The sequence below is a fragment of the Salmo salar genome, chromosome 19 (genome assembly GCF_965601325.2).
Source record: "Salmo salar chromosome 19, fSalSal1, whole genome shotgun sequence".
NCBI classification, from domain to species: Eukaryota; Metazoa; Chordata; class Actinopteri; order Salmoniformes; family Salmonidae; genus Salmo; species Salmo salar.
The window spans coordinates 63631436-63649932 of record NC_138309.1 but is presented as its reverse complement, the minus strand read 5'-3'; the positions used below and the strand labels follow the sequence as shown (position 1 = coordinate 63649932).

The following is an 18497-nucleotide window of genomic DNA, read 5'->3' as shown; positions in this document are numbered from 1 at the left end:
CACCAAATTGTTAAGGCTGCATGTGTTCGAATCTGATATAGGAACAAAGAGTCAATTATATTTTATATTAATGTCAATATTTATTCAGCAGTTAATAAATGGCAAATGCAATTTCCGTATATACGGGTTCACTGTAACACCCCGCAGGGCAAACAGAGAACTGAAAATGACATCATAAGTTCTTCATTAAATACTCTGACAGAGATAGTTCCAGCTCACTGCTGGCCTGTCAGAGGGAGGATGAGCGTGGTTTAAACTTACTCATCCTATCGTTGGCGTGCAGGCTGGTCCCAGCCTCTAGACACATCTTTGTTGCCAACCATAGTTGTCTTCTAGCTTATCTTCATGTGTGTACCCGAGAGTCAGACACCCAAGGACAGTGCCTGTTTTTATGCTACAGTTAGGACAGTTTCTGCTTCCATTCTACCAGCCCCTCCCGTACACCTGTCCTTGAGCGACCCCACAACCAGGCATTGTGTGTGTGTGTGTGTGTCACGAGTCTACTCAGCCTACACTCCTACTAGCCAGCAACCCTCCAGTTAGTCATGTCTATTATATGTTGCTCAATCTATGTTAATACAATATAAACCTCTTAGTGCATTACAGTCCGTTCATACTTAGGCCTACATCTACTGTAAATGGTAATGCATCATATCTAATAAGTGAAATAAAACCCAACAATACTTATTAGCTTAAAGGTATAGGTTAAACTTTAACACCCCATTATGCAGGGCCAAATCTCACAGTAAGGTTTTCAATATGGGAGACAATTTAGCGTTTTGGTTTAAAGTAATTGACTTCAACGTTAATGATATACTAGTAGTCTAATTTTGTTAGCCAACATTAGCTAGCTTGGTAAATCATTCCTGCATTAACTGGAAAGGGAAGACAGTATGCAAATGTATCATAACCTATATCAACCTGACACTTTGCGTCTATAAACTATGATTTTATTGCTAATTACTTAACTATTTACCATGTGGTTACATGTGTTTTTCAGCTGCTAATATAAGCACAGACATGCTGCCCAGCCTCTCTAAGGAGAATTTACGTGATCTCTTTCCCGGTCCAGAGCACTTCTTCAGGAGAACCATTTGGAGATTTACTCATGGTGAAAATGAGGTAATGTTAGATTTTGACATTTGGGAGACATTTAATCTAACCATGCAGACAGTGTTTCCTGTTATCAAAGTAGCATTTCCTGGCAATCATTACAATACAGGTATCTACAGATGTACTTGTTTTGGTGTTTGCTGTTAGGTTGTTGTTACAGTGGTGTTCTTTGCCTTTATAATTACTATTGAATAAATGTATGTCTTATACAGGGTGAAGAATCAGACCTGTGTAGACCAGGCACCTCCTCTGGGACCTGGAGAGATCCCCACTATCTAGATGCAGCACCCCAGAGGTTGAACAGTTGGGTGGTAAGTACACAAATTGAAATAGTGTATAGTGTTTCCGTATAAATGCAACTTCTACTACTACTCTAAATGAGGGACTAGAAACAAAGTGACTATTTAGTCTTCAGTGTTTCCTGTGGAATGAGAGGTTTGGGGGGGTAGTACCAGCGGAATCACTGGTCTTAATTTCAGTCTACATTTTTAAATGTTAATTGGTCGGGTTTGTGATGTTTTCTGGCATCAGAAACTACTGAGAGGCCTACAGAACCAGGCGAGACATTATAAAACTCTACAGGAGATGTACAAAATCGAGAATTCGGTCTGGTAGTAACCAGGCTAATGCTTCCTATGTCTCCAGCTAGATAGACAGTCTTACTCTGTCTGTCTGTCTGTGTCAGGTTATGGATTAACTCAGGCGTGGCAGGGTAGCCTAGTGGTTAGAGTGTTGGATTAGTAACTGAAAGGTTGCAAGTTCAAATCCCTGAGCTGATGAGGTACAAATCTGTCATTCTGCCCTTGAACAAGGCAGTTAACCTACTGTTCCTAGGCTGTCATTGAAAATAATAATTTGTTCATAACTGACTTGCTGAGGGACCTTTTACAACAAGGCACAGTTTTATGGAGTTTTCAAAAAGGTCACGAAGCCACCGCTGCTGGACAACGGTAATTACTGGCTCTGTTGACAATGGAGAATTCCATGAACGGATTCATTTTTGTTTAAATAACTGACTGCAGTAAATCAAATGAAACTATTTTCATTTTTAACAGTGAAGCACTCAATCGCTATGATGAAGGCTTTACCAGATATATTCCCATCACCTGTGGCTCCACTGAAGAAGTTAGGACATGCAAGTGAGGCTATGCTTCACATCCTTGAGGTAAGAAATGTGTGCATGCATTAGAATTTTCATTACTTAACCATAACATACAAAGAGTGTGAATTGTCTTTGTGGTCATATTTGTTTTTCTCTTTGTGTTTGTGTCAGTCTGCAGAAGACCCCAACACCTTTCTTCAGGAGAGACTACTCTTCAGCCGTGTCGTGATTATCTGTGAAACCAACTGTGTACTTACTGGCCATTGGAACCATGCCTGTGGTCACCTTCCCAAAAGAGAACATCTATGCCAGCGTGACGTATCTCATGGCGTGTTATTACGCCTTTCATTTCACATATCCCAAGTGCATAGCCACACTCCTCTCTGTGCTGCAGACAGAAGTCCTCTCGGACGCCATCCACGACCGGGACGTGACTTCTTCATATAAAAAGGTTATGGCCGAGTGGAAAAAGTTCATTACTGACTAGGGTTGCACAATAATAATAAAAATAATTTCCGGTCCCGATAACAGAACTGTGTGTACTGGCCCATCCGAGAACCGATCCGATAACCTTTAAGAAGTTAAAATAAAATGTATCTAATTTCTTTTCACTTCTTTATTGAGGACTCAGTATATCCAGAGGCTGATATGGGCAGAACAAAAGATGCAAAAACAACAACGGTGTCACGTTCTGACCAGTAAAGGGGTTATTTGTTATTGTAGTTTGGTCAGGACGTGGCAGGGGGGGTATTTGTTTTATGTGGTTCGGGGTTTGTTAGTATATGTGTTTATGTAGAGGGGTGTTTGGTTAGAGTGTTCCGGGGTTTTTGGGTTATGTTCTTTATTTCATATTTCTATGTTCTGTCAATGTTGTGTATTTCTTTGTTGGCCTGGTATGGCTCTCAATCAGGAACAGCTGCACATCATTGTTGCTGATTGAGAATCATACTTAGGTAGCCTGTTTTCACCTGTCCCTTTGTGGGAAGTTGTTGCTGCATAGCTGTGTGTTTAGCCTGCAATCCTGTTCGTTCGAGTGGGTTCTTGTTTTGTTTGTTACGTGTTCAATAAAGTCACTATGAGCACTCAACCCGTTGCGCCTTGGTCCACTACGTACGACGACTGTTACAAACAGCCATTGGTGGTCAAGGGGAAAATGTAAGACCAATGGGAAGATACCAAACATAACAGTGCTTTAAACCTTCTTATAATAAACAACGAACACCCTGCCTGTTTATTAAGCAAGCCAATCTCATTTCTTGTAGTAGTACATTTATCTTAGTCAGGATTAATTATTTTAAGCACAATATGCTATTTTTCTGTAAATTCCTGGGCATATTGCCTTATTTCAAGACGATTGCAATAGCATTGGATTCTAAATTTAAACACATTTTCCTACATATTGAGAAGATAATTCTTAAATCTTTTCTTTGTATCCAGGCAAATGTACTTGTTTTTAGTGTAGCTGTACTGGTTTTAAGATATATTTACTAAACATACAGCCTTATTTCAAGATAATGACACTAGCATTTGCTAAATTTAAGAACATCTTCCTACATATTCAGAAAATTATTCTTAAATATTTTCTTTGTATCCAGACAAATTACTTGTTTTTAGTCGAAACGCACTAGGTTTAAGATATCTGTGCGTTCTTTGAGAATAGATATTTTTTACTTGTTTAAAACATCTTGGCAAGTAAAATTTTCCTGTTCTGTTAGCAGATAATTTTGCTTATTTTAAGTAATATTTCCTGCATTTTATTGCTTTTTTCCCCTTGTTTTTGAGAGCTGACTTTTTGCAGTGTATTTGTTGATTTGTTTAACCCTTTTGGGTTACTACATGATTCCAAATGTGTTATTTCATAGTTTTGATGTGTAGACTATTATTCTACAATGTAGAAAATTGTTTAAAAAAAGAAAAGCCCTTGAATGAGTAGTGTGTCCAAATGTTTATCTGGTTCTGTGTGTGTATCTACCCATCTATCTGTCTATTGGGGGATTGGAAATGATGCAGACAATTACATTGATGGAAGCCACAATCTATATGCAATATTAAAGCTGATCTACCCCCTAAAAAACAAATAAACATCTCACTTCGGTGCCTTTATCTCTCTCTCCGTCAGGCCTTCATCCGCCTTTACCTGGCCTACCACAAGGAGGAGCGCATCGACGTGCTGCAGCCGGCCCAAGACCCCTTCCTCATGCCCCCCTTCCGCAAGGCCCTGGCCACCGGACCTGGGCCGTTGGCGTCGGGCTCCACGCCCTCCACCTCCAGTGCATACAACGGCAGTGCCTCTGAGGTGCCCAACACCATCCCAGAGGCACCCTGTGGGGGCCACATTACTCAAACGCCCCCTTCTAGATAGGGGGATGGGGAAGGAAGATGGAGGGGGTAAAAACAGACTAAAGGATGGAGGAGTAATATCTGAAGTGCCCTCCCTATCCTCACCCCTCCTAAGACATGAAGGGGCAGTGTCAGTCTATGGCTTGTCTGTAAGACCCAATGGCTGTACATGTACACACACACACCTCTGCCACAATGAAGAGAAAGACCTTGCTGGGCCTGTCCAGTGGGCTGCATCACAGGGTCATAGGAAAATGGACTGAAGTCACAGTATGTTGTGTGTGTGCATACCTGTTTTCAGGAAAACCAAACAGCTCAAATCAATGTGTTTAGCAGATGTTATTGCAGGTGTAGCGAAATGCTTGTAAGCTAGAAGCATGGCAGCCCTATCTGTCGGCACCATTTTCTTACATATCCATTCCATTTGATGTTTTGAGAGAAAGGCTTTTTTATAAATTATTGCTTGAGTTGTATCATAAGTTGAACTCTATATATTTCCCAATAATATAATCAATTGCCCCCCTCCCTCTAAGGGAAGGGCACAAATGAAGGGGGAGTTTATATTTTTGATGACCAAAGTTGAAGGCATGCCTGGCTGATACAACACTGTTAGGTTTTACACACATCTAACTGTCAAGTGAAAGAAATAAGTCATTTTCACTAGGATCATCACTTTTGACTGATTTGATCAGATTTAAATATTTTCTTGGATATTGGACTGGGAGTTTACTTTGTTATTTGGATGGTTGTCCATATTTTTTTCATGAGGCTTTCCCCCAAAATGGAGAGGGAGAGACTTAATAGAAATGCATTTAATTTAAATTGCCAAATTTATAAAATACTTAATACAACTTAATACAACTCCCTTCAAACCTATCCGCTCATTATAATTCATTAGATTTCGGTAACTGTCTCTTCAATTTAAACTAAACAAGCTATCAAAACGTTCGGTTTATATCTTAAACAACCACTAACAACCGTATCTTTCCAGGCAAAACATACCAACAGTTGAATAACAATCAGCACCTAAAAGTTGTATCCACTGATGCATAGGCTGAGAAGCGAACCCGAGTCTCTCACATTGCAGGCGAGACTTCTATCACTGAACCACCAATGCGATATTGAACTGATGGACAGTCCTCGCAAATAACCCTATTTATCAATGTCTGTAGTCGTACAATTAGGCACGTACTCCTGTGACCGTTGACTCTGCCTCTCTCTCTTTCTACTTTCTTACCATTAGTCCCAACTTTTCCACATCCAAACTTCCATCAAATTCATACTTCCTTCTCCAAATTGGACCGAAATAAATATTTATTTTATAACATTTAACTCCATGTATCGCTCATCTCCCGTTAATTCCTGCACCTCCTTTGAGGATTTACTACCCATGTTTGTTGAATTATCATTGTAGTTATTCTGCTCCTTTAATTGAGCCTTCTCCATTGCTTCTTTTAAGTTGCCTTTACGCGCTTCCCCCTCCTGCTTCCACTCGGAACAGGTTTTTGTCTGTTTTTCGTTTTAGCGTTTCCAATATTCTACCGGGCTCCCCGTCGACTGGGAGTCCGTTACTCAATTTGGGCCATATCTTGAGCTCTAGTAATTTGTTTTGTAATACTAAATTAATGGTCTAGTTTTTGTTGTTGTTGTAATAATCCCTTATGTGACTGTATACACTTTCACTCACTCATACAAGCTCTCATTTGCCCAGTGAACTTATCTTATGTCCAATACACATTGTTTCAAACATTAAACCCGGAATATTGCCGTTCAATTCGATCACGATTGAACTTATCTTATTTCCAATATTCCATTGCGCACAGAGGTTGTGCTGCCGTCTACCCTCACACACACATATTCATTTAACTGTTATTCTCCTTTTACAGTTATTGCATATCTCATACATACATAGAGTCAGTCTTTTAATAACAATTCAATCGCTCACACTTAATCATTCATTCTTATTGGCCAATTGAAAATGCATTCGCCATTGTTCCTTTATATTTTCTATATAATTTTCATATATAATAATATATAATAATTATATTGTAGGTTGGTTCTACAATTTTTAGCGACTTACACCAGACTGGTAATCTCACAAAATAAATTTGGATAATGCCAATATGCAGAATTTCAGTTATCACAATAGGTATCTGCTTACCTGTTATTTGAAGACTGGTCTTTTTGTGAGAGGACCCCGTCCGGCGACAGCCATGCCCAAAAGGCTGGTGTTTCCAGCGAAGTTCCTTCAGATCACGTCGGGGTCACCAAATTGTTAAGGCTGCATGTGTTCGAATCTGATATAGGAACAAAGAGTCAATTATATTTTATATTAATGTCAATATTTATTCAGCAGTTAATAAATGGCAAATGCAATTTCCGTATATACGGGTTCACTGTAACACCCCGCAGGGCAAACAGAGAACTGAAAATGACATCATAAGTTCTTCATTAAATACTCTGACAGAGATAGTTCCAGCTCACTGCTGGCCTGTCAGAGGGAGGATGAGCGTGGTTTAAACTTACTCATCCTATCGTTGGCGTGCAGGCTGGTCCCAGCCTCTAGACACATCTTTGTTGCCAACCATAGTTGTCTTCTAGCTTATCTTCATGTGTGTACCCGAGAGTCAGACACCCAAGGACAGTGCCTGTTTTTATGCTACAGTTAGGACAGTTTCTGCTTCCATTCTACCAGCCCCTCCCGTACACCTGTCCTTGAGCGACCCCACAACCAGGCATTGTGTGTGTGTGTGTGTGTCACGAGTCTACTCAGCCTACACTCCTACTAGCCAGCAACCCTCCAGTTAGTCATGTCTATTATATGTTGCTCAATCTATGTTAATACAATATAAACCTCTTAGTGCATTACAGTCCGTTCATACTTAGGCCTACATCTACTGTAAATGGTAATGCATCATATCTAATAAGTGAAATAAAACCCAACAATACTTATTAGCTTAAAGGTATAGGTTAAACTTTAACACCCCATTATGCAGGGCCAAATCTCACAGTAAGGTTTTCAATATGGGAGACAATTTAGCGTTTTGGTTTAAAGTAATTGACTTCAACGTTAATGATATACTAGTAGTCTAATTTTGTTAGCCAACATTAGCTAGCTTGGTAAATCATTCCTGCATTAACTGGAAAGGGAAGACAGTATGCAAATGTATCATAACCTATATCAACCTGACACTTTGCGTCTATAAACTATGATTTTATTGCTAATTACTTAACTATTTACCATGTGGTTACATGTGTTTTTCAGCTGCTAATATAAGCACAGACATGCTGCCCAGCCTCTCTAAGGAGAATTTACGTGATCTCTTTCCCGGTCCAGAGCACTTCTTCAGGAGAACCATTTGGAGATTTACTCATGGTGAAAATGAGGTAATGTTAGATTTTGACATTTGGGAGACATTTAATCTAACCATGCAGACAGTGTTTCCTGTTATCAAAGTAGCATTTCCTGGCCATCATTACAATACAGGTATCTACAGATGTACTTGTTTTGGTGTTTGCTGTTAGGTTGTTGTTACAGTGGTGTTCTTTGCCTTTATAATTACTATTGAATAAATGTATGTCTTATACAGGGTGAAGAATCAGACCTGTGTAGACCAGGCACCTCCTCTGGGACCTGGAGAGATCCCCACTATCTAGATGCAGCACCCCAGAGGTTGAACAGTTGGGTGGTAAGTACACAAATTGAAATAGTGTATAGTGTTTCCGTATAAATGCAACTTCTACTACTACTCTAAATGAGGGACTAGAAACAAAGTGACTATTTAGTCTTCAGTGTTTCCTGTGGAATGAGAGGTTTGGGGGGGTAGTACCAGCGGAATCACTGGTCTTAATTTCAGTCTACATTTTTAAATGTTAATTGGTCGGGTTTGTGATGTTTTCTGGCATCAGAAACTACTGAGAGGCCTACAGAACCAGGCGAGACATTATAAAACTCTACAGGAGATGTACAAAATCGAGAATTCGGTCTGGTAGTAACCAGGCTAATGCTTCCTATGTCTCCAGCTAGATAGACAGTCTTACTCTGTCTGTCTGTCTGTGTCAGGTTATGGATTAACTCAGGCGTGGCAGGGTAGCCTAGTGGTTAGAGTGTTGGATTAGTAACTGAAAGGTTGCAAGTTCAAATCCCTGAGCTGATGAGGTACAAATCTGTCGTTCTGCCCTTGAACAAGGCAGTTAACCTACTGTTCCTAGGCTGTCATTGAAAATAATAATTTGTTCATAACTGACTTGCTGAGGGACCTTTTACAACAAGGCACAGTTTTATGGAGTTTTCAAAAAGGTCACGAAGCCACCGCTGCTGGACAACGGTAATTACTGGCTCTGTTGACAATGGAGAATTCCATGAACGGATTCATTTTTGTTTAAATAACTGACTGCAGTAAATCAAATGAAACTATTTTCATTTTTAACAGTGAAGCACTCAATCGCTATGATGAAGGCTTTACCAGATATATTCCCATCACCTGTGGCTCCACTGAAGAAGTTAGGACATGCAAGTGAGGCTATGCTTCACATCCTTGAGGTAAGAAATGTGTGCATGCATTAGAATTTTCATTACTTAACCATAACATACAAAGAGTGTGAATTGTCTTTGTGGTCATATTTGTTTTTCTCTTTGTGTTTGTGTCAGTCTGCAGAAGACCCCAACACCTTTCTTCAGGAGAGACTACTCTTCAGCCGTGTCGTGATTATCTGTGAAACCAACTGCGTACTTACTGGCCATTGGAACCATGCCTGTGGTCACCTTCCCAAAAGAGAACATCTATGCCAGCGTGACGTATCTCATGGCGTGTTATTACGCCTTTCATTTCACATATCCCAAGTGCATAGCCACACTCCTCTCTGTGCTGCAGACAGAAGTCCTCTCGGACGCCATCCACGACCGGGACGTGACTTCTTCATATAAAAAGGTTATGGCCGAGTGGAAAAAGTTCATTACTGACTAGGGTTGCACAATAATAATAAAAATAATTTCCGGTCCCGATAACAGAACTGTGTGTACTGGCCCATCCGAGAACCGATCCGATAACCTTTAAGAAGTTAAAATAAAATGTATCTAATTTCTTTTCACTTCTTTATTGAGGACTCAGTATATCCAGAGGCTGATATGGGCAGAACAAAAGATGCAAAAACAACAACGGTGTCACGTTCTGACCAGTAAAGGGGTTATTTGTTATTGTAGTTTCCCCTGCCTGAGCAGTGTGGGTCAACGTTTATTGATGCGTCCAAGCTGAATCTGGTTGTGAAGTCCGATGTTAGTCCTCCACCTTTCTTTAGGGGTGATGGCTCAGATAAGTACTCTGTCCTGGAGTGGGAGGAGTTAATGGGAGTCTACTTAGAGAAGAGGGGTTACACTGGGTCTGAGAATGTTGGGGAGGTGATGTCTAGGCTCATGGGGAGGGCACGGGATGTGACCAAAGTCTGGATGCGTAACAACCCTGTTGTCACAGATGTTAAGGCGGTGTTCAGTGTTCTCAAGCAACACTTTGGGGATACTGTCTGCTCAGGTATGCCATTAGCTGATTTCTATTCAATCAAACCATATGCTAATGAGGGTCCAATAGATTTCTGGATTAGGCTTAACAAAGCTGCAGAGGCAGCCAAACAGTACCTTGTGAGTGAGGGCAGGACCCTACCCAATGAGTGCTCAGAGTTGGCAGTCATGTTTGTACGCAACTGTCCTGATAAAGAGTTGGCCCAAGTGTTCAAGAGCAAACCCCTTCGTGACTGGACAGCCAGTGAGGTACAGAATCAGTTGGATGAACTGTTAAGGGAACGTAAAGCATGTAGAACACAACTTTCACAGCAGGTGGCTGCCGTCTTTGACTCCCCCCAGGAGGGAGTGGGTCCTGTGAACAGACCTAAGTTGTCATCCTTTTCTCAATGTGGCCGTGAACCAGACCAGGCACCATCTATATCTGAGGGTGAGACATTAGAGAAAGTTTTGACTTTGTTAGAGAAGGCTCTGGTCAGCAATACTCAGTCTGTGAACAGAGGGCCAAGTAAACAGTTCCACAAACGTCAGCGTGAGTGCGCCGTCTGTGGAAGCACTAATCACTGGACCAAAGCTCACTGTCAGATGCACCAGCTGTGCTTCAAGTGCTTCTCTCCGGGCCACATGAGCTTTGACTGTAGTGAGGCTGGGCAGCGACAGAGCCCTGGATGTGGACAGACTGGCAGGTCTCAGGAAAACTAGAATGCCTCCATTCTGAGGAGGGCAATGTGGGGCAGTCTTATTTTTCCTCCACTGATGGTGATATCCAATCTGTTTATTCTTACTTTTGTGAGTCGGTACCCAAGAACAACACAGTCATTTTTCAGAACACAATGAGAATTACGCAGAATGACAGTTTGTTTTACACCTCCGTGCTAGTACAGGATAAAGTTGAGCTGAAGGGGATGTTAGATAGTGGGTCCATGGCTACTACTCTGCGCGCAGATATTGTACCTCGGTTGAGGGAGGCAGGAGTGGTAGAGGGGAACTTTCTAGCTCCTTCAGATATCATCCTGGTGGGTTGTGGTGGGAAGCAAACTAGCCCAGTGGGCATGTGTGATTTAAAAATTCAGCTTTATGGTTTCAGCTATGTAGTCCCAGTGCTTATTGTAGATGGGCAGGTTGATGAACTCATTGTGGGCACTAATGTGTTGAAGTCTTTGATTAGACAGTTCAAATCAAATGACAGCTACTGGCGGGTGGTGGGTACACCAAGTTCCTCTAGCCAGTGCGATGACAGCCACTTCCTGCGTCTTCTGTCAAATCTGGAGAGATGGAGAGGAGACTCTATCCCAGATAAAGTAGGCACCGTTAAGTTGAAGAGGGCAGTAACACTCCAACCCATGAGTGAGCATCTGGTGTGGGGCCGCCTACCCCCAAAGACAAAACTTTCTGTGGGCAGTACTGTTGTTGTCGAGCCCAGCACGTCTCGTTGTGTGAATCGACACATACTAGTGGGGAGAGTAGTTACGCCTCTGTGGGGGGATGGATGGCTACCTGTGAAGATAGTGAATCCAACAACATCACCAGTTACCCTGAGACGAAATGCTAAAGTGGCGGATGTGTATCCTTGCATTGCATTAGAGGATTTTGATGATGTCAAGCAGCAAGCAGCTTACCAGAACGTGGCTAAAGTTCAATGTGACAGCTCACACGGCAGTCTGACAGCTAAGAGTTCAGTTGGTGGCAGTGTAGTTCATGGCAACAGTACACTGAGCAATCTTGGACTTCAAGGCCTGTCTGTTGAGGAGTGTCCAGTTTCACAGTTCTGGAAGGATAAACTTGTCAATTTAATTGGGAAGTATGACACAGTGTTCTCTAGACATAGCCTAGATTGTGGTGAGGCAAAGGGGTTCTGCCATCGCATACGGCTGACTGATGACCGCCCATTTCGATTACCTTATCGTAGGCTTTCTCCAGCTCATTACCAAAAACTCAGGGAAACACTGGATGATATGGAGGAAAAGGAAATCGTCAGAAAATCCAGCAGTGAGTATGCCTCACCTTTGGTGCTGGTATGGAAAAAGAATGGGGACTTGCGCCTATGTACTGACTTTAGGTGGTTAAATGCACGCACTGTAAAGGACGCTCATCCCCTGCCTCATCAGGCTGATGTACTGGCCGCGCTGTGAGGTAATGCCTTCTTCAGCACAATGGACTTGACGTCAGGGTATTATAACGTGCCACTGCATGAAGAGGATAAGAAATACACTGCCTTTTCCTCTCCTTTAGGTCTGCACGAGTACAATCGGTTGCCTCAGGGCCTATGCAACAGCCCGGCTACGTTTATGAGAATGATGCTGACCATCTTTGGTGACCAAAACTTTCTAAGTCTCCTTTGTTATTTGGATGATCTGATGGTTTTTGCTAAGACTGAGGAAGAGAGTCTGCAGAGACTTGAGATGGTTTTTCAGCGGTTGCAGGAGCACAATCTTAAACTGTCTCCGTCTAAGTGCAAGTTTTTGAGGAGGTCTGTTAAGTTTTTGGGTCACATCATTTCTCAGGAGGGTGTAGCCACTGACCCTGCTAAAGTTCAAACTATTTTGAACGTGACTGAGAGCGAGATGATGGAAGCTGATGGTGTCACTCCGTCTCCTAGCAAAATCCGTTCTTTTCTTGGTATGGTAGTATACTATCAACACTACATTGAGAATTGTTCCATGGTTGCTAGGCCGTTGTTTCAGCTAACTACAGGTCAGAAGAAGCCTAGGAGAGGCAAGGGTAGGAGGAGGCCTGGTCCCTCTCGCAGGCTCACTGCTGCAGACTGGACTGCCGAATGTCAACTCGCTTTTGAAGCTTTGAAATCAGCACTAGTTGACCAGGCACTGTTGGCTCATCCAGATTTTTCTCAGCCATTTTTACTTTCTGTGGATGCATCTACTAGTGGTTTGGGAGCTGTACTATCCCAAGTGCAAGATGGGACGGCAATAGCCAGGCCAATAGCTTTTGCTAGTAAATCTCTTAATCATGCACAATCCAAGTATCCTGCTCACCGGCTGGAATTTCTAGCCATGAAATGGGCCATTCATGATAAATTCAGCCATTGGCTGCGAGGGCATAAGTTTACTGTGTGGACCGACAACAATCCACTCAAATATATTCTTACAAAGCCGAGACGTGATGCATGCGAGCAGAGATGGGTCGCAAAGCTGGCACCCTTTGACTTTGATATCCAGTACATACCAGGTCCCAAGAATGTCGTTGCTGATGCCTTGAGCAGAGAGCCATTTGTTCGCTCCACAGTTTTGCACCGACTGACAAAAATCCCATATGATGTCCTGCTGGAGGAAGCCAGAGGTCTTCGAGTGGGTGATGTTCAAGACATGTTCCACCTCTCCTGTGAACAGCCCGAGGCTGGCTGTGGAACGTCTATGGCTCCTGGGAGTGAGTTAAGTAGAGCTGGAGACGATGTCAGTGGGTTGGTTTCCTGTAAAGAGGTGTCTGCTGTCCTCCATGCTCACCGCCGATGGGATGATGGTGCCACGGTGAGGGCCATTTCACATGCGCAGCACCTTGAGAAGTTGATGTCCATGGGTCAGAGCCCTTTACCTGTCTTTACACACAAGGAGCTGTATGATAACCAGTCACTGGATCCTGTCATCAGCAGAGTCATGTTCTTTGTAGATAGAGGCCGGCGCCCATCTAGGAGAGAGCGAGTCCTTGAAGCTAATGAAACAGTTTATACTCTAAGACAGTGGGGAAAACTCACCACGCGGTTAGGAATTCTGTATCGTGTCTCAAAACACCCAGTGAGTAAGAAGAAAATATTCCAGTATGTTGTACCTGTGTCTTTGAGAGGCCTTGTGTTGAAGGGAGTTCATGATGATGCTGGTCATCAGGGTCAGCAGCGCACATTGTGGCTTACGAGACAGCGGTTTTACTGGGACTCTATGGAAAAGGATGTCAAGGAATACGTGGCCCACTGTAAGAGATGCGTGTTGAGTAAAGCACCTGAGCCTGAAGCAAGAGCTCCACTTGTCTCCATTGTGACAACGGCACCTTTGGAACTTGTGTGTATTGATTTCTGGACTGCAGAAGATTCAAACAACAAGTCTATTGATGTGTTAGTAGTGACTGTTCACTTTACTAAGCTGGCATGTGCGTATCCGTGTCCAAACCAGTCTGCTAAGACTGTGGCTCGTGTTCTCTGGAATAATTTCTTCTGCGTTTATGGGTTCGCTGATTGTATCCATTCTGACAGGGGTGCTAACTTTGAAAGTTCACTTATTGCAGAATTACTTCAGTTATCTGGTGTTGGAAAGTCCCAAACCACACCTTATCACCCCATGGGGAACGGTCAAGCAGAACGTCTAAATCGCACGCTGGGTGGGATGATTAGAGCTCTGCCAGCTAGGTCCAAGGCTAAATGGCCTCACATGTTGAACACATTGACATTCTCCTATAACTGCACTGTTCACGAGACTACTGGGTTTCCGCCCTTCTTCTTGATGTTTGGACGCACCCCTAGGCTGCCAGTAGATGTTATGTTTGAAAGTGTGCTGTTGGATGGGGACACGGTCGATGTGGATAAGTATGTCCAGTCTTTGGGTGAGGATCTGAGAGAAGCCATGACATTGGCTCAGCAGCATGCAAGTAAGCAACAAAAGAGACAAGCCGAGGTCTACAACAGACGGTCGAAGGGTCATTCGGTAGAGAAGGGAGACAGAGTTCTACTTGCTAACAAGGGAGAGAGGGGCAAGAAGAAACTGGCTGATCGCTGGGACAGTGCGGTGTACATAGTTGTTGCGAAGAACAGCTCATTGAACACATATCGTATACAGCACCCTACCACTGGACGCATCAAGACGGTGCATAGGAACCTGATTATGCCAGTCAACTTTCTGCCTTTGCCTTCTTGGGAGCAACCTGAGAGTCACGGATATCTATCGAGTGGTGACGTGTTCTCTGAGATGTCTGCAGCGTCCAGCAAAATGGATGGGAGTGACGCAAGGACTGTCCACTGGGTAGCAAGCCTTCCTGAGTCTTCTGGGAGGATATTCCAAGAGGATGGTGTAGTCCCAGTTGATGGAAGTGAAGTGGAACGGCCATATGACGTCCCCTTGAGTGAGGTGTGCTCAGTAGAAGTGGACCAGAGAGAGATCCCCAAAGCCTACATGAGTTCTGATGGCGAAACTCCATTCAGTGGGGATGGTGCTGTAACAGATGTTGTTAACTTGGTTGAAGATGCTTTGTCAGTGTGGTCTGTGGCAATCTACCAGGATTCTGATCAGTCGTCTGACACTACTAGTGTTGAGTCTGTAACTGAAAGTGTGCTGGCTCCGGATAGGCTGAGTTGTAGTATTCCCCAACCTGAGGTTAGACCTCTGAGCACGGTTAGTGCTGTCCGTGACATTCCTGCTAGGTTTTTGGGTGAGGGTGTTCGGACTAGACTAGGTAGATTTATTAAGCCAGTGAATAGGTTAATCCAAACTATGTTTACACAGGAAATGAAACCGTTCTTGGTTTCTCAGTGACGGTAGGATATTGCCTACCTTTTCATTTTTTTTTGTGCGTATATGGTAATATAACTGGGTCTTAGAGTGATTGGTGGGTTGGTCTAATATTTTTGACAATTCATGTAACTTTGTGTGTAGTTCATCAGCATAAAATGTATTTGGCATTTTTTTGTATACGGTTGAATAAGGGATTAGCTACCTCTTATTTTTCCTAATCCTTCGCGGGATAGCTTTCCAGCTGATCGACCATTTGTGGGTCTAGATTTAAGGGACTACACTGGGTTACTCCGTCGCTCTGTGGGTGTGAAAAATTTTTTCTTACATTTTTTTTTTTTTTTGCTTTCTTTGCTTTGTTACCTTCGAGGTAATGTGTTTTGTTTTGTGCCTATAATCTAGTGTAAAACAGTGGGGGTGAATGTAGTAGAGTGATGTTGTTCCCCTAGATTATGCACCAAGTTGCACGCAAGGACAGTTCAAGTAGGCCAGGTCAAGAGGGGATGTTAATAAGTTAATGTAACGGCTGTCTTCTGTGGAAATGGACCAAGGTGCAGCAGGTATGTGAATACTCATCTTTAATAAAAATAAAGGAGTAGAGCATCCACTTAACAATACAAACAAAATATAAGACAGGAACAGTTTGGCAGGCACACAACACGCAGTGCAAAAACAACTACCCACCAAACCAAGTGACAAACATACTCCTACATATATGACTCCCAATCAGGAACAACGATCCCCAGCTGTTCCTGATCAGGAGTCACAAGACCAACACAGAACAATCACACACACAAGACTGCCACGTCCTGACCCCAAAACTACAACAACAGCTCCATCTGCTGGTCAGGACGTGACAGTTAATAACAATAATAATAATTCAATGTGTTTTCTTTATTTAATTACAGCAGCATAGTTAATGTTATTTTTTGGTGTACAAACATTTTTTGATATCTATATTGTAAATACACCTAATTGTAAAAGTTTGTATATTTTGGTTTGGTCCATCGCGGGTTATCCGTACTTACAGACCCTTTTATCGTTCTCTTTTGGCCGGACCTTCAGCTAGCAAGGTATGTTGTCCTTGGCGCCGTAATTTGGCAATATAAAACTGTGGTAAAGTTACATAAAGTGCTGTTACGCAATTATATGTTTTGTTACAATGTGAACAATTATAAAGATTTATGTTAACTTTCACCAAGCTCGCTAATTAGGGTACCTATTGTAACTCGGGAGTATTTGGGACCGTGTTTGAGTGAGTTGCTATGTGCTCACGCAGGTGCCCGAGAGCTGTGACTGCACCGAGGGCTAACATATTGTGTGTTGTCTCTTCGTGTGCAGGTATGTCTTTTATTTTGTTCCGAATATGTTGTATATAATTTTTATTGTATTGTATAGTGTGCTGTTGGGCACTGAATGTATGTATGCAGTTCCCGCTCTTTTGGCCGGACCTTCAGCTAGCAAGGTGCCCGAGAGCTGTGACTGCACCGAGGGCTAACATAGTGTGTTGTCTCTTCGTGTGCAGGACCAATAAACATGATTCAACCATCATAATTCCAGTTGTGGCAGTGTCCTGATTAAAAGTACACAACGCAGAACGAACCACGCTACACAAGCATGATGTTCAGGAGTAAAAATGTGCTTAACAAGTCACAAATTGCATGGACTCATCTGATAAGTGTTTAACAGGATTTTTGAATTGCTATCTCATCTCTGTACCCGACACATACAGACAATTGTAAGGTCCCTCAGATGAGCAGTGAATTTAAAACACAGATTCAACTACAACGACCAGGGAAGTTTTACCATGCCTCGCAAAGAAGTGCACCTATTGGTAGGTGGGTAAAAAAACAAAAAGCAGACATTGAATATCCCTTTGAGCATGGTGAAGTTGATAATTACACTTTGAGGTGGTGTATCAATGTACACAGTCAGTACCAATATATAGGCGTCCTTCCTAACTCAGTTGCCGGAGAGGAAGGAAAACGCTTGAGGATTTCACCATGAGGTCAATGGTGACTTTAAAACAATTTAACAGCTGTGATAGAAAACTGAGGCTGGATCAACTACATTGCAGTTGTTCCACAATACTAACCTAAATGGCATAGTGGAAAGGAAGTTTGTACAGAATAAAAATATTCCAAAACATGCATCCTGTTTGCAATAAGGCACAAGTAATACTGCAAAAAAAATGTGGCAATGAAATTAACTTTATGTCCTGAATACAAAGCGTTATATTTGGAGCAAATCCAACAACAAATAACTCGCACGTACCACTCTTCAAATTTTCAAGCATGGTGATGACTACATGCCTGTCATCGGCAAGGATGTTTATGATGAAACATGTATTGACATGTATTGACATTTATTCACACAGGGGGTTGAATACTTACGTAATCAATCAATCTATCTGTCTATACAATTTGATGACCTTTTTTTATACAAATGTTAGAATTGGAAATATCATTTTACATAAGGCGTTCTGTGTGGGTCCATTATTGACATGTTCATATGTGTAATGAACCTGAAAAACCAGATCATACAGTGATATGGGCATTAAATACTGCCACAAGCCTCCTTGTCTACATTTAAATCCACACCAAGATGTCACTTGTAGTAAAAGGATTGCCTTGTTGAATTTGCCAATGAACAAAAGCACAGCATAATCCTGACGCCAAAGCTTTCGGTAGACACTTGGTGCACCCTGCGAGTGGGGAGACAGAACAGACAAGGCAAACGTTCCAATGCTGTTCCAACGCATGCTGAACTTAAAACATTTTACCTTGTCAGCACAGTAAAAGAAAAACTATTAAAACATAATAAATGTACATTATTCTGTGGCTAGAGTGTAGTTGAACCACAAAGACACAAACCAATTGAAGAAAAATAGGCAGAAAACTAGATTCGTGACTCCCCAGTTTTGCTTCTGGAGCAAAGTAAGAAGCATGTGATACATAACAACCCATTCCAGTGCTGC

The 18497-nt window shown here is 42.3% G+C and overlaps 1 protein-coding gene and 1 long non-coding RNA gene across 3 annotated transcripts; one reads left to right on the top strand and one right to left on the bottom strand.

The window, feature by feature from the left end:
* Nucleotides 1–55: 55 nt before the first annotated feature.
* LOC145862319 (uncharacterized) lies at nt 56–7220 on the bottom strand. Its single transcript, XR_014381664.1, has 2 exons — nt 7082–7220; nt 56–6852 (listed from the first exon to the last, which is right to left on the bottom strand). It is a non-coding gene; the product is annotated as an uncharacterized LOC145862319 (long non-coding RNA).
* Nucleotides 988–4577, top strand: LOC145862318 (uncharacterized). Of its 2 annotated transcripts, XM_082965878.1 has the most exons (3): nt 988–1122; nt 1326–1424; nt 4335–4577. In XM_082965878.1, exons 1-3 carry the CDS (start codon nt 988–990, stop codon nt 4575–4577), a joined length of 477 nt encoding a protein of 158 aa, XP_082822004.1. The 2 variants fall into 2 exon arrangements, with proteins under 2 accessions (XP_082822004.1, XP_082822005.1); XM_082965879.1 differs by lacking the exons at nt 988–1122; nt 1326–1424 and adding an exon at nt 2487–2666.
* Nucleotides 7221–18497: the final 11277 nt, after the last annotated feature.